This window comes from Phyllobates terribilis, unplaced genomic scaffold (assembly GCF_046119375.1).
Source record: "Phyllobates terribilis strain yellow unplaced genomic scaffold, ASM4611937v1 Scaffold_1__5_contigs__length_1240528914, whole genome shotgun sequence".
In the NCBI taxonomy this organism is placed as follows: domain Eukaryota; kingdom Metazoa; phylum Chordata; class Amphibia; order Anura; family Dendrobatidae; genus Phyllobates; species Phyllobates terribilis.
The window spans coordinates 615943613-615960346 of NW_027362761.1; the positions used below are offsets into that span (position 1 = coordinate 615943613).

Below are 16734 nucleotides of genomic sequence, written 5' to 3' on the forward strand. Positions count from 1 at the left end.
CTGCATGGTGGTTCTAACTGATTCTGGTACTCGGAAAGGGGCTTGCTGTATGGGACGGATGCCCAAAGTGTCCACATGATGTTGGGTTACTCTGGTTCGACCTGGTCGGGATGAGAAAGCAGCCTGTCTTTGATGGAGCACTCCCAGCATCTGGGTTTTCTGTAAGGAATCCAGGTGATCTCTCAGAGGAACCTGTTCCACAGTGGATGGGGCCCTCGCTGCTTCCACAAGATCAGGTAGTGAGTCCTCCTCCTCCTGACTGTCTTCTGAAGCAAGCCAATAGCTTGCTATCACTGGTAGTGACCGGTCATGGTACTCCTTAATCATATTCACATGGACAGTCTTTTGTCTTAAACCCTGGTCATCTAAAGCAAGAAGGTAATTGGTGTCATTAAGTTTCCTGAGAACTCGGAAGGGACCCTCCCATGTTGTCTGCAGTTTATTTTGCCGATGGGGAACAATCATTAAGACCTGTTGCCCTTCTGCAAACTCCCGATAGCGTGCTTTGCAGTCATACCACGTCTTCTGTCTGGTTTGAGCCATCCGCACATGATCCTGAGCAAAACTAGCAAGCTGAGCAAGGGTTTCCCGAAGCTTCAGGACATATGGAACAACAGGGGTTCCTGTATCTTCAACTTGCCCCTCCCAATATTTTTAGCAGGGTTAAAGGTCCTCTGACCTTTCTTCCATAGAGAAGCTCAAAGGGGGAGAACCCAGTGGACTCCTGGGGAACTTCCCGATAAGCGAACAGGAGATGAGGTAGGTACTTCTCCCAGTCTGAATCCCTGTCAGTGAAGGCCCTTAGCATATTCTTCAAAGTGCCATTGAATCGTTCACAAAGTCCATTTGTTTGAGGATGATAAGGTGCCGTTCGGATCGCTCGTACTCCACAAGAGCGCCACAGACACTGTACCAGCTTCGACATGAACTGTGAGCCTTGGTCTGACAGAATCTCACTTGGGAATCCTACTCTGGTGAAAATGGTAACAGGGCCTCGGCCACCTTGGCTGTAGAAATACGTGACAAGGCCACAGCTTCTGGATATCGGGTGGCATAGTCCACAACAGCAAGAATGTACTGCTTTCCAGATTTACTTGGTTTAGCCTGGGGTCCAATGATATCGACAGCTACTCTTTGAAAGGGTTCTTCTATTATAGGGAGCTGTTGCAAGGGTGCCTTTGGATGATCTCCTGGTCGCCCTCTACGCTGACATATGTCGCACGTTCAGCAAAATTGCGCCACAGCCCGAGAAATCCCTGGCCAATACAAAATTTGAGTCAATCGTCTCTTAGTGCGGGTTTTTCCTTGATGGCCAACAGTAGGAATGTCATGAGCAAGGTATAACAGGGAGACTGTATATCTGAGGGACAATCAACTGTTTGCTATAAGTCCAGGGTTTATCTAGGGAGTCAGGGTTGGTAACCCGATATAGAAGTCCATTTTCTCTGATAATTTTTTCCCCATTTTCCCCTAACTGCCCTATTTCAACCCGAGCTCTAAAACTAGCTAGAGTGGGGTCAGTCTCTACCTCTTGTCTAAACTGAACTTTATCCTAAATGACACTCATATGATTCCCACAAGAAGGGTCACTCACCGGCCGTGACGGCTGTTCTGGTGGCATTACTTCCATTGACGGGGTGAACATGTCCACATCTGCTGCTCTCTTGTCTTGACTTCACATTGAAGTCACATTGAAGATTCCCCACGTCGTTTCCTAGAAGAACGTCTGCAGGAAGGCTGCTCATCACACCAATCATGCATTGTTTTGCCTCAAAGCCATAATCCAGGGTCACACTCGCTCTTGGAATATATCTCTGAGTACCTCCAGCCAATTCAATGGCAATTCCTAGCCCCTTTTGAATTGCTTCTGGTCAAATTATTCGGGGATCGGCGATGGTGAAAAAAGCCCCAGTGTCACGAAAGCCAACAACTTTTTGGTCATCTAGCACGACCTCCTGTAGATGTTTGTGCTGCAGATCAGACAAACAGGTGGCTGTGGCATGCACCCCATAGACTTCTGGTAGGGGAGCCAATATATCAGAGTCACTTGGCCAATCATCAGGGGGTGAATCCAGCTCTTCTCCTGTTGAAGGTGTCAGTAGATAATGGACAGGCAAAGGTGGTTTGTAGCTGTTCTGCCTCCGAACACCTGGACAGGTGGCTTGCAGATGACCAGGCTGCCCCCATCCATAACATCTGCGTTCTCTGATTTTTTCTCCACGTCATATTCCCGAAGAGGAGGCAGGAGCAATGGAGGCAAATTCACACCGGGTCCCCCATGAGTTGGTAGTCTAGTGGGACGGTGAACATTGGAGGTCGCCAATGTTGGGGAGCTGGTAGCTTTCTTCTCACTGACTAGTTTTTTCCACTGAGGTTTGATGGCGAGAACCTCATCAGCTAGAGCAGCAGCTTGTTCCACTGTTGCTGGTTTACTCTCATGCACCCATTCCCGGATCTCAGAGGGGAATTTGGCGTAGAATTGTTCTTTTAGGATGACCTGGAGGAAGGTCTCCCAAGTTAAGGCCCCCTCTCCTTCCAGCCAGCGATGACATACTTGTTTGAGCCTGTGGGCATACATCTTGAAAGACACTTCCCCCTCACAGGCTAAGGAGCGGAACTGAGCCCTGTAAGTTTCTGGAGTTACAGCATAATGTTCCAAGATGGTCTCTTTAATGTTCCCATAATCACAGTTCCACCGAGAGTCCATAGCTCTATAAGCTTCAGCAGCTCCCCCCTCTAAGAGCCCCACTAGATGTCTGACTCGCTCCCGTTCTGGGACTTCCATTAATCGACATTGATGTTCAAAGTCCAGGAAGAAGCCATCAATGTCGCCTGCAGCCTCATTAAACAGCTTGAAGTCCTTACGGGACACTCTTGGGAATTCCCTCATGGTGGGTGCTGTGGTTACAGTGTGTCTGGAGCTTCTAGCTGCTACCACCATGCACTGCCTCTCCTTAGCTGTGCGGATGGCCTCCCTCTTATCTTCTATTTTGGCCTCAACTCCAAGCAATGCCATCTCCTCCTCATACCACGCAACCCACTGACTTTTTTGGGTTTTTACCTCCAGCTCCCGTCTTTCCTCCCCTTGATGTGGAAATCCTTCCCTCGGTGCCATCATGCAGGCAAGCTTCTTCCAGAGCCTCAATTAATTGCTCCTTGGACAGTCCTTTTCAGCCGACTCCTAATTCAAGGGCCTTTGTAGGCTCCAAACAGTCCAGTTCCTGAGGTTCTGGTTCCAGATGTTGATGGGCCGCTGTCCTCCATTCCTTCTGCTCTGATCCCACGGCTGCCAACCAGTCTGTGACGGGGTGTGCGACACAGCAGGAAGGGACACCAGGCAGATGATCAATCCAACGAGATTTATTGAGGCAGGGAAAATAAAACATCAAATATCAATATGGTTCCTTAGAGTCCACAATGAGTCCATGCCAAAAGGGAATAGTTTAAGGGGCGCCACCTGGCAATCCGACACCAGGGAAAAGGCAGAAATAATTCTGGGATGAGTTCAATGGATCCAACAGATGAGGGACACAACACAATCCCACGTGGCAGCTGATCTCCAATGTCCAATAGTCCAACGGATCTCCAATAGTCCATACACGGCACCAGGATCTGGCCTCAGCACAGGTCCTAGTCCTTCACACAGCACAGCATAAACTAACTGACCAAAACCATGTGTCTATTGGTCTGTGTCCTGGGATCAGCCCATTGATGGGAGAGGGATCGTACCTATTTTGAACATGTGGCTTCCTTTGAGAAGTTTCCAGAAGCTACAGGTTTATATTGGATGAGTCCTATGCTGAAAAGAACAAAGACAGAATCCCCCATTAGATGTTGACCCAGGCCTGATTACATTGCAGTCCAGGAACACAGGCCGGGGGAGGGACACGCTGTTACAAGCAGTTCTTTAGTGTTGGAGGAAAGACCCTTTCCAGCGTCTGACCAAGACCCCTGGGCTACCATATCCCCCAGATGGGCCCCCCACCCACAGAAGCTTGCATCGATTGTAATTATCTTAGTGACGCCAAACACCCAGGGAACCCCTCGCGATAGGTTCGCCTCGTTCACCCACCACTGTAAGGACTCAACTGATCAGGGTGACAAGGACATTCATCCTTCTAAGTGCCCATTTAACAAAACCTCATTATGTAGAACGTCCCACTGTCGAACCCTGGAGTGGTATTGTGCCCACAGAACCCCGGGAAGGCAAGATGACAGGGTACCCAACAAGGACATCGCAGCTCTAAGGAACATGAACGGGTTTGATAATGCTTTCCCTACTAGAATTTTAACCTTTTGTTTTTTGGCTTCCGGGAGGAAACATACTTGAAGGTCTGAATCCAGCATAATACTCAAAAACTGCTGTATTTTTGAAGGCACTACCCTAGATTTTTCTAGATTCAGGATCCAGCCCAGACTTTCTAAGATGGAGGATACTAATTTTAGGTAATTATCACATTGGGAGGCTGAGTCTCCAACTATCAAGAAATCATCCAGGTAAGGGATAATTAAAATATCATGTTCCCTAACATGAGCCATGACCTCCGCTATAACCTTAGTAAATACCCGGGGGGCTATGGCCAGACTAAACGGTAGGGTTCTAAACTGGAAATGTTTAATTTCTCCATCTATGATCAAAGCTACCCTAAGGTATTTCTGGAAATCCATATGTATAGGTACATGGTAATAGGCGTCTTTTAAATCTAACACTACAATGTAACAGCCTGAAAAAAGTAACTTTATTGTTGATTTAAAGGAATCCATCGTAAAGGTGGGAACTATCAAAATCTTATTAAGGGCTTTTAAGTTAATGATACACCTAAATAAACAGTCAGGCTTAGAAACCAAAAAGAGGGGAGAGTAGAATCCTAGCCCCTTTTCTGCTGCCGGGACTTCCACTAGGACCGCTTTACGAACCAAGTCCAGGACTTCCACTTGTAGGGCCGTCTGCTCTAATACTGAGGAACGGATTGGGGTCAAGATGAATCTTCCACGAGGAATCTGCCGAAACTCGAACCTTAGACCCGAACCTACCAGATCAAGGATCCAGTTACTAGCAGGAATTTTTGTCCAAGCCCAACAGCCTCCCCCCTACCTAGGCTGCGAGTCATTGACTCGGTTTCAGGGCCCTCGGTTAGAAGAAGAAGAGCCAAATAGGAGCCCCCTACCTTTCGGTCTGCGGTCTTCCCATTTCTCCTGACCCTTCGGGAGCAGGCAAGCTAGTGAACCCTTTTTTTTTTTTTGTCACTAGCTTTATCCAGAATCTCGTCCAGAACAGGCCCAAAAAGATGCTCTCCTTCACATGGTATAGTACAGAGTCTCGTTCTTGCCTGAATATCACCTGGCCAACATTTAAGCCACAGGGCTCTACGGGATGCGTTGGACATGGCGGCTGACCTTGCCGCCAATCTTACTGAATCCGCAGAGGCATCCGCCAGCAAGGCTGCTGCCCCCTGTAAGAGTGACATATCTGATAAAATCTCTTTCCTGAGGGTGTTATTCTTCAGATGGGATTCAAACTGGTCCAACCATATCATTAGGGACCTGGCAGTACAAGCAGCGGCAATCGCAGGCTTTAAGGCTCCCGCAGTCGTTTCCCAGGTCCCTTTGAGAAAGGTGTCAGCTTTCTTATCCAAAGGGTCCTTAAGAGCTCCCATATCGTCTAAGGGGAGAGACGATTGTCTAGATGCCTTGGCTATGGCCACATCTATTTTTGGGGCTTTCTCCCAGGAGGAAGAAGCTGAGTCTTCAAAGAGGTATTTCCTTTTAAAGAACGGAGGGAGAACACCCTTTCTCTCTGGCCTTTTCCATTCTCTACGTATCAAATCCTGAAGTTTATCGTTAAAGGGAAAACTTCTTCTTTTCCTTAGCCCCAGCCCCCTGAACATTACATCCTGGACTGATTTCTCTGGTCTGGCATCTGTAATATCCATGGTTGAGCGAACCGCTTTAATCAAACCATCAACTCCATTAAATGGGAAAAAATGCTGATCCGCACAACTGTATGAGGAAGTGGATGATGAAGAGGCTGAGTTGTCCGAGTCCAACTCATAAGCCGACGAGAAGGAGTCATCAGGGGCTGGGGAGATCTCACAGTCTGTATCCACATTTCCCTTAGCCTTTTTAGAGAAGATCTTACTAATTTCAGACTTGACTAAGGTTTTCAATCCCGAGGCCAAACTAGGAGTCTCATCTGCTAGGGTCTGATTGATACAGGACTGACAATTTTTTGGGATACTAAGTCAGGAAGGACGGTGTTACACAATGCACATTGAAAATGCTTGGTCTTGGAGGCACACTTCTTCCCCTATTAAAAATAGAAGGGGAGAAGGGATACTCCATTACTAAGTGAACTTTCTCGAAGTTCACTTACCCAGGCAGCTCAAAGGGCTGGTACCGGTTTGGAGGAAGGACCTTTCTCAGCTGGGGGGGATCTTCCCTGGAGGCTGCAGATTCATCCATCCTGCTGGAGCCATGATGACTGGACTTAGACACCGAACCTCGCTTTCCTGAGGACCGGGCATTACCAGTAGCTCGAGGGCGATGCACCTTTTGAAGCTCCCCAAACAGCCGCTGAGATGGTGAAGATGGCGGCTGCTGAACTTGCTGCTGCTGCTGTTGCTCACTATCAGTCTCCATGATAGGGAGAAGTGAAGCTGGGAAGCCCCGAACAGCGGTGCCTGGGCCAGTTAAATAGCACCTGTTCCACCCTTCCCTCAATCACTTGACTTTAATTATAAATATATATATTTTTTTTAGGGGACGCCGCCACGGTTAATACCGCACTTACGATTTAGATGCACATGACCGGACTTCCGGGTCCCAGTCACGTGACCGCACCGAGGCGTGGTGACGTCATCGAGCCGCGACTCACAGGAGGAGGCCGGAAGTGCGCGCCCGCACTAGCCCAGAGGACGCCGGGATGTTCCAGCCGCCACAGCTCCAGGTAGGCTCTGCTGAACCGACGGGGCTGCTTCCCCAGACCTGGGCGCAGCCCCCCAGAATATCCAGAGCGCCGTCCTCCGCCGGGTGTCGATGGGAATGACACCCCACGTAACCCGCCATCATCTTCAGGGTGTTGGTGGGCTTGCCACCCCAGATAGGGGCGCAGTCCCACTGCAGTTCGGATCAGTCCAGGGGCAGCCCCCCTCAGATAGGAGCGCAGACCTGGCTGTAGCAGATGATGATAGGGCTGCAACCCCAGAATAGGGGCGCAGCTCCCACTGCTATCCGGTGCAAGGATGCTGTGCATTTCCCAGATAGGGGTGCACACGCATAGCTGACGATGGAGCAGCCGATCCCAGGTGGGGGCGCTGCTCGACAGCTGTCACCATATCCACGAAGATCTTCCACGAGCCTGCTATAGGGTTCCTCCATCAAGGACAGGAAACCAAACTGAGGCGAGAGAGAGGGCCGCCCCCTTTTAAGCCTGTAGGTTTCCTGTCCTTGGTGGGCGGATCCCCTCTGTCGTGGTGATGTCATGGTCGACCGATAAATAGAAGATGGCTCCTGGAATTCAACAATGAAAAAAAAATTGTCCTGGTCTATAGAGGGGTTTTCCAGTTTAAGAAAAGGCAACCTGTGCTTTACTTAAAAAAAGCGGACAGCTGGGCCTGATGTTTATAGCCTGGGAAGAGGCTAATACCCATGGAGCTTCCCAGGCTATAAATGTCAGCTCACAGCTGTATACTTATTTGTGAAAAAAATAGGAAATTTGGCGAAAATTTTCGAAACTTGAATTTTCATGCCCTTAAATCAGTGAGATATGTCACACAAAATAGTTAATAAATAACATTTCCCACATGTCTACTTTACATCAGCACAATTTTGGAACCAAATTTTTATTTTTTTTTTTATTAGGGGGCTATAAGGGTTGATAGTTAACCAGCGATTTCTCATTTTTACAACAAAATTTGCAAAACCATTTTTGTAGGGACCACATCACATTTGATGTGACTTTGAGGGGCCTTTATGACGGAAAATACCCAAAAGTGACACCATTCTAAAAACTGAACCCCTCAAGGTGCTCAAAACCACATTCAAGAAGTTTATTAACCCTTCAGGTGCTTCACAGGAATTTTTGGAATGGGAAAGAAAAAAATGAACATTTAACTTTTTTCACAAAAATGTTATTTTAGACCCAAATTTTTTTACTTTTGCAGGGGTAACAGGAAAAAATGGACCCCACAATTTGTTGTGCAATTTCCCCTGAGCAAGCAGATACCCCATAGGTGGGGAAAACCACTGTTTGGGCGCACGGCAGGGCTCGGAAGGGAAGGAGCACCATTTGAGTTTTTGAATGTAAAATTTGCTTGAATAATTAGCGGACACCATGTTGCGTTTAGAGAGACCCTGATGTGCCTAAACAGTGGAGCTCCCCCCCAAGTGACACCATTTTGGAAACTAGACCCCTCAGGGAACTTATCTAGATGTGTGGTGAACACCCTTATCCCTCAGGTGCTTCACAGAAGTTTATAACATGAAGTCGTGAAAATAAAAAAAAATAAAAACTTTTTCCACAAAAATGATCTTTTAGCCCCAATTTTTTTATTTTCACAAGGGTAAGGGAGAAAATGGAACCTAAAAACTGTTGTGCAATTTCTCCTGTATGCCGATACCCCATATGTGGGGAAAATACAGTGTTTGGGCGCACGGCAGGGTTCAGAAGGGAAGGAGCACTGTGTGACTTTTTGAACGCAAAATTGGCTGGAATCAAGAGCGGACGCCATGTCGCGTTTGGAGAGCCCCCTGATGCGCCCAAACAGTGGAAACCCCCCACAACTGACTCCATTTTGGAATCTAGACCCCTCAAGGATTTTATCAAGGGGTATAGTATACATTTTGAACCCAGAGCTCCGATAGAATTCATATTGAATAAGTTGTCATTAGTAGTGCGCTCAAGTGCTCGCTACTTGAGTTTGCATCGGGTACTTGGGTATGCACCATGTATCACGGGTGTTCGAGTGACATGCTTGAGTCCCTGCCCCACATGTTTCACGGTTGTTAGACACACCAAAAAAAACATGCAGGGATTGCTCGTGCATGGCAGGCGATCCCAGCAACGTTTTTTTTGGCCACAAAGCATATGGGGCAGAGACTCAAGCATGTCACTCGAACACCCACGATACTCAGTGCATACACGAGCACCCGATGCAAACTCAAGTAGCAAGCACTTGCGCTCAACACTGGTCGCTATATCGTCATCATTTTTTTTTCTTTACTTTTGAAAAAATCCCAACCCCATCACAACCCTAACCCTAATCCTAACCGCAACCCAACCCTGTGTTATTCCATTTTTTGATTGGCGGTATGATGATAAAACATGTTTTTTTGTTTCGCTTTTTATTTTTTACCGTGTTCACTAAAGGGGTTAACTAGCGGGACAGTTTTATAGGTCAGGTCGTTCTGGACGCGGCGATACCAAATAGGTGTACTTTTATTATTTTTTTTCATAATAAATAAATATTATGGGTTCAATAGATTTTTATTTTTTGGGGATTATTTTTTCATTTTTGTTTTTTATATTTTTACAATTTTTATTCACTTTCCTATCCTTTTTTTTACTTTTACACATTGTCCCACTATGGGACTTTCACTTTTTTGCAGCCTGATCGGCGGTATAGCTTAGAGAGCAGCAGTTCCCTATGCCATGCAGACTGTCAGCACTGCACACAGGGGAGACATTACTTTGGTCATGCACTGCGCATGACCAAAGTAACGTCCTGCCTCCTGGTGACCCGGATGTTGTCATGACAGCATCGGGTCGTCATGAAAACATCCGGAAGCCGCCGCAGACATCGCTGGACGCCGGCAGGAGAGGTGAGTATAGGGATCACCTCCCCCCCGCAATGCTGCGATCGACTTCGATCGCATTGCGGGGGTTAATGTGCAGGGAGCAGTGCGGGACCGCTCCCTGCACATAGCACCGGGTGTCAGCTGTAACAATCAGCTGACACCCGGCGGCGATCGCCCCGCACTGCTTGTGTGCGGGCGCGATGCCGCACGCGTAATAGTACGTAGCTGGTCCATAAGTCCCAGGGCGCAGCAATGTACTATTACTGACCTCGTCGGAAAAGGGTTAATAACCAGCAAAGGCTAGGCAGACAGCTGTGGGCTGATATTAAGGAATACTAGGAAGTAAAGGGCCAGCTGCGGATGGAGTGAGACATGCTTTGGCTGAGCACCGGAGCTTCATCTACCAAATCAACGGATAAACCGACTTCTAGAAGCTTCTCCTGACCAAGATTGATATCCCTGGACTCAGAAGACCTTCCTGTATAAGCTGACATCATTTAACCCTGGGTCAGAGTGGAATTAGTGGAGAAATCCACAGAAAACAGCGGTGGGCCTAGTCTACTTTGAAGCGGGGAAATCCCCAGCCCAGCACTCCCTCTGATCCTTTCACTTGACTAAGGACAGCGTTAACCACAGGGATTGGATCTACCTAATTTCTTCACTACAACACCCAGAGGACCCCCCTGAAGAAATAAATACCTCATTGTGAGGAGCTGCCCCCTTACTAAAGACTATGATACTTTTCCAGCACGGACCACCATTTTTGTCAATATTATTATTGTGTTTTATTAGTGATTAACTTGTTATGTTTTATACAGTTCTGCTTACTTGTCAGTATATAAGATTCACTTGTAAAATGTCCAGCATTCCACTAATCTCATCTTATCTCAGGAGTCCATTGTTTCAACAGCCAATAATCTCATTACGTGAGTGTAGATTGAGACACAGTGGAGCCGTCACCACAGGGGGTCTTACATGCAGTCTCAGATGAAGGCTTCTAGAATATTCTTCATTGTTTTTAGTGAACAGTAAATGCTTAAGGGGGAGGGTGTCCTCCTTCCGGAACTGTAGGATCCCGTCAAGGACAGGAAACCAACTGATGCGGAGAGAGGTACCGCCCTTTTATCTGTAGGTTTCCTGTCCTAGAAGGGCGGATCCCCTCTCTCCGTGGTGCCGTCATGGGGGAAGGAGAAATCACAAAGTGCTCTTATAATAAAGTACACCCTGGTTATTGTGAATATAACCCCTGTATAACATCTGGCCTGTTCTGCACACATCGCCCCCTGAGTATGCCCCCCGGGGTCTATATACCCAGCAGTTGCCATTGGAGCCAATATATAGCGAGGAGCCACATATTGTATGCCTGGAGCAACGGGCCTGGATGTTATACACTGGGGGGCAACGGGTTCTGAAGGAGAAGCCAGAATGCAGTGATTAATGCGTGTGACCCAATACTTTTCTCCATATAGTGAATCTCCACCATAAATAACACGGTGACAGGGGATATAATCCGTGCATGGTGAAGGGCGCCCCCTCTGGCAGTATCTTGTCTCCATGTTTATACGTTGATTGAACCAGAACTCAAACACCGACATGATGTCAGATAACGACAACTCTAGATGCGGCCATCGCAGCTGTTTGTAGATACGAGCTCCTAATCCTTTTTATGATGAAGCAATTCTCCACCCGGCACAGAGGACTAAACATCTGTCATGTACGGTCACCCATAGGCATTTATGTGGCAGCAGGGACTTGTGTAAGACAAATATGGATATAAAGGATGGAAGGAAGATCATAGAAGGTAAAGGAAAACTAAATACAGTGGGTACGGCAAGTATTCAGACCCCTTTATATTTTTCACTCTTTGTTTCATTGCAGCCATTTGGTAAATTCTAAGAAGTTTATTTTTTTCTCATTAAAGTCCACTCTGCACCCCATCTTGACTGAAAAAAAAAACAGAAATGTAGAAATTTTTGCAAATTTATTAAAAAAGAAAAACTGAAATATCACATGGTCATAAGTATTGAGACCCTTTGCTCAGATACTCATATTTAAATCGCATGCTGTCCATTTCCTTGTGATCCTCCTTGAGATGGTTCTACTCCTTCACTGGAGTCCAGCTATGTTTAATTAAACTGATAGGACTTGATTTGGAAAGGCACACACCTGTCTATATAAGACCTCACCGCTCACAGTGCATGTCAGACCAAATGAGAATCATCAGCTCAAAGGAACTGCCCAAGGAGCTCAGAGACAGAATTGTGGCAAGGCACAGATCTGGCCAAGGTTACAAAAGAATTTCTGCATTACTCAAGGTTCCTAAGAGCACAGTGGCCTCCATAATTCTTAAATGGAAGAAGTTTGGGACCACCAGAAGTCTTCCTAGACCTGGCCGTCCAGCCAAACTGAGCAATCGTGGGAGAAGAGCCTTGGTGAGAGAAGTAAAGAAGAACCCCAAGATCACTGTGGCTGAGCTCCAGAGATGCAGTAGGGAGATGGGAGAAAGTTCCACAAAGTCAACTAACACTGCAGCCCTCCACCAGTCGGGCCTTTATGGCAGAGTGGCCCGATACAAGCCTCTCCTCAGTGCAAGACATATGAAAGCCCGCATAGAGTTTGCTCAAAAACACATGAAGGACTCCCAGACTATGAGAAATAAGATTCTCTGGTCTGATGAAATGAAGATAGAACTTGCTGGTGATAATTCTAAGCGGTATGTGTGGAGAAAACCAGGCACTGCTCATCACTTGCCCAATACAATCCCTACAGTGAAACATGGTGGTGGCAGCATCATGCTCTGGGGGTGTTTTTCAGCTGCAGGGACAGGACAACTGGTTCCAATTGAAGGAAACATGAATGCGACCAAGTACAGAGATATCCTGGATGAAAACCTCTTCCAGAGTGCTCTGGACATCAGACTTGGCCGAAGGTTCACCTTCCAACAAGACAATGACCCTAAGCACACAGCTAAAATAACAAAGGAGTGGCTTCAGAACAACTCTGGAGAGGCCTGAAAATGGCTGTCCACCAACGTTCACCATCCAACCTGACTGAACTGGAGAGGATCTGCAAGGAAGAATGGCAGAGGATCCCCAAATCCAGTGGTGAAAATCATTCATCATTCCCAAGAAGACTCATGGCTGTACTAGCTCAAAAGGGGGCTTCTACCCAATACTGAGCAAAGGGTCTGAATACTTATGACCGTGTGATATTTCAGGTTTTCTTTTTTAATAAATTTGCAAACATTTCTACATTTCTGTTTTTTTTCAGTGAAGATGGGGTGCAGAGTGTACTTTAATGAGGAAAAAATGAACTTCTTAGAATTTACCAAATGGCTGCAATGAAACAAAGAGTGAAAAATGTAAAGGGGTCTGAATACTTTCCGTACCCACTGTATGTGCTTCCTAAATCATTAAGAAGAGGTGTGAAGGCGGCCCCGTTATTCATCAGAGCACAGCCGGACTCTACACGAGCAGCCGCGCCATCACCGGACGCTTCTGCCGTGATGTGGACAGCGGATAAAGCTTCAGTGCACCAGACTCTACATCACACACACCGGTCATCATCATCATCACCATCACACGCTGGTCATCATTACATACCTTTGGAAACATCTACCGGATTCTCCTCCTTCCCGTCACTCACACACGGCTGATCCTCCCTCGTCATCGCTTCTTCTTCTGTCTCGTTCTTCACTTTATTATTAGTCGGATCTTCCTCCTGATATATCAGATGTAACAATCAGCACAATACAAGAAACCACCAAAATTTTGACATCTATGTCCTCGATCAGAAATGTCCCCCCATATACAGATCCGGTACAGGGCTCAGCACCGTCTACCTGATGACTCTCCGGGATGTTGTGATTCTCCTCTGGACAGTCCTGGGGATACAGAGGACGGGGACATCTCTCTGGTGGATTTCTCCTCCTGGATCCATCTGTAGGAAACACACAGTGAGGGAACAGATTGTGTCGTGTGATGATGAGATGATGGGAGTAGTAGTAGATGACCACAGAACAGACATGACAGTCTCCCTCCTCACCCTGCTGATCGGCCCATATTGCGGTCGCCTCTTGTGCTCCATGTATAACCGCAACCTTAATATCAATCAGATCTTCACCCTAAAAAGAACAATGTAAGATGAGCTCAGGTCCCATCACTTCATGGTCAGATGTTGTGGGGACTTCAGTGTCATCTACCTGATGATCCTCCGGGATGTTGTGATTCTCCTCTGGACAGTCCTGGGGATACAGAGGACGGGGACATCTCTCTGGTGGATTTCTCCTCCTGGATCCATCTGTGGAGACACAGAGACTGAATACATGACCTGCAGTGTATCTGTCTATATATGAGACTCGTCTCTCAGAACCAGTAATTCTATGTTTTTGTATCAGGGAATAAATTACATTGTTGTAGTCCTCACCCCCGGTACCGAGGTCCCAGCACATTGTGGGCCCCAAGTATGAAGTAATAATCAGTGAGGCCAAAGCCTAATGCTCTCTGCTCTGCAGTCGGAGGATGAGGACCCCAAGGAGAGGGACAGAGAAGACCCTCGTCAGTCAGATGGAGGAGCCATACTAAGAAACACAACTTCTCTAAGATTCGTCTCCACTAGGGATGGAACCACAGAGGAGCTGGAGAAGGCTCCACGTTTCCATCCATCAGTTTCTTCTCTCCTAATTCCCCGTTATGGAGATTGGGGGACGGGGGGACGGTTACCATTTACCAGTACCGTATATACTCGAGTATAAACCAACCCTATAAGCCGAGGCACCTAATTTTACCACAAAAACCTGGGAAAACTTATTAACTTGAGTATAAGCCTAGGGTGGCAAATGCAGCAGCTACTGGTAAATTTCCCAAGCATTGCCCCCTCAACCGAAATCCTGGTATGCATGGCCCCCCACCCCTCGTCCCCAATCCTGGTATGCATGGCCCCCAACTCCTCGTCCCCAATCCTGGTATGCATGGCCCCCACCCCTCGTCCCCAATCCTGGTATGCATGGCCCCCACCCCTCGTCCCCAATCCAGGTATGCATGGCCCCCAACTCCTCGTCCCCAATCCAGGTATGCATGGCCCCCAACTCCTCGTCCCCAATCCTGGTATGCATGGCCCCCACCCCTCGTCCCCAATCCTGGTATGCATGGCCCCCCACCCTTCGTCCCCAATCCAGGTATGCATGGCCCGCACCCCTCATCCCCAATCCAGGTATGCATGGCCCCCACCCCTCATCCCCAATCCAGGTATGCATGGCCCCCACCCCTCATCCCCAATCCTGGTATGCATGGCCCCCACCCCTTATCCCCAATCCTGGTATGCATGACCCCCACCCCTCATCCCCAATCCTGGTATGCATAGCACCCCAATCCTGGTATGCATGGCACCCCTTATCCCCAATCCTGGTATGCATGGCCCCCCCATCACTGCACAGTTGAAAAAAAATAAACACTCCTACTCATCTTCCTCTCCTCTGCTACAGCGCTGCGTCCTGTCTGCCTGCATCTCACCTCAGCTGCAGGAATATTCACTCCTCTCCACGCCGGGAATATGGGTGTGGAGTGGAGTGAATATTCATTCTCCTTAATAGCGAAGTGTAAGTTGCAGCTGCCACTTCCTGCAGCAGCTCAGCGATCACATGTGCCCGCAGCTAAATAAAATAAATATTCACGACCATGGCGTGGAGAGGAATGAACATTCATTCTCTTTAGTAGTGGGCACACATGGTAGCTGCAGCAGCGGCTACTACCTGTGCCCACTCCTCTGTCGTCGCAACCTCCCCCCCACCGGCATATACTCTATATACAAGTAGACTGCTCAAAAAAATAAAGGGAACACTTAAACAACAGAATATAACTCCAAGTAAATCAAACTTCTGTGAAATCAAAATGTCCACTTAGGAAGCAACACTGATAGACAATCAATTTCACATGCTGTTGTGCAAATGGAATAGACAATAGATGGAAATTATTGGCAATTATTAAGACAGCCTCAATAAAGGAGTGGTTCTGCAGGTGGGGACCACACACCACATCTCAGTACCAATGCTTTCTGGCTGATGTTTTGGTCACTTTTGAATGTTGGTTGTGCTTTCACACTCGTGGAAGCATGAGACGGACTCTACAACCCACAGAAGTTGCTCAGGTAGTGCAGCTCATCCAGGATGGCACATCAATGCGAGCTGTGGTAAGAAGGTTTGCGGTGTCTGTCAGCGTAGTGTCCAGAGGCTGGAGGCGCTACCAGGAGACAGGTCAGTACACCAGAAGACGTGGAGGGGGCCGTAGCAGAGCAACAACCGAGCAGCAGGACCGCTACCTCCGCCTTTGTGCAAGGAGGAACAGGAGGAGCACTGCCAGAGCCCTGCAAAATGACCTCCAGCAGGCCACAAATGTGCATGTGTCTGCACAAACGGTTAGAAACCGACTCCATGAGGGTGGTATGAGGGCCCAAGGGCATCTCTGGGAACTCCTTCAAGATTGTTGGAAGACCATTTCCGGTGACTACCTCTTGAAGCTCATCAAGAGAATGCCAAGAGTGTGCAAAGCAGTCATCAAAGCAAAAGGTGGCTACTTTGAAGAACCTAGAATAGAAGACATATTTTCAGTTGTTTCACACTTTTTTGTTAAGTATATAATTCCACATGGGTTAATTCATAGTTTTGATGCCTTCAGTGTGAATGTACAATTTTCATAGTCATGAAAATACAGGAAAATCGTTAAATGAGAAGGTGTGTCCAAACTTTTGGTCTGTACTGTATATAATGTTGAGTTGAAGTGTGTGGCCATGTTGCGCACCAGTCGGTGAGCTGGCACTTGCAAGCAATGCTGCAGCACAGCCAAACTGGCGGCAGCTGTAGGTGACTTGCGGAAATGGAAGCACACGCAGCGAACCTTCAAGAAGGTCGGGTAAATCTAGGTAGGCTTTCAGAAAGCACTGAAC

General features: G+C 47.6%; 1 protein-coding gene across 1 annotated transcript in view; it reads right to left on the minus strand.

Annotated features, from left to right (window-relative positions):
* The window catches only part of LOC141272893 (uncharacterized), a 123320-nt gene that overhangs the window by 8080 nt on the left and 98506 nt on the right, over positions 1-16734 (minus strand). The window contains exons 5-8 of the mRNA XM_073684062.1: positions 13997-14094; positions 13840-13918; positions 13637-13734; positions 13398-13515 (exon numbers count right to left, since the gene is read on the minus strand). Coding sequence (XP_073540163.1) covers positions 13398-13515; positions 13637-13734; positions 13840-13918; positions 13997-14094 — 393 coding nt within the window. The remainder of the gene's footprint in view (positions 1-13397; positions 13516-13636; positions 13735-13839; positions 13919-13996; positions 14095-16734) is intronic.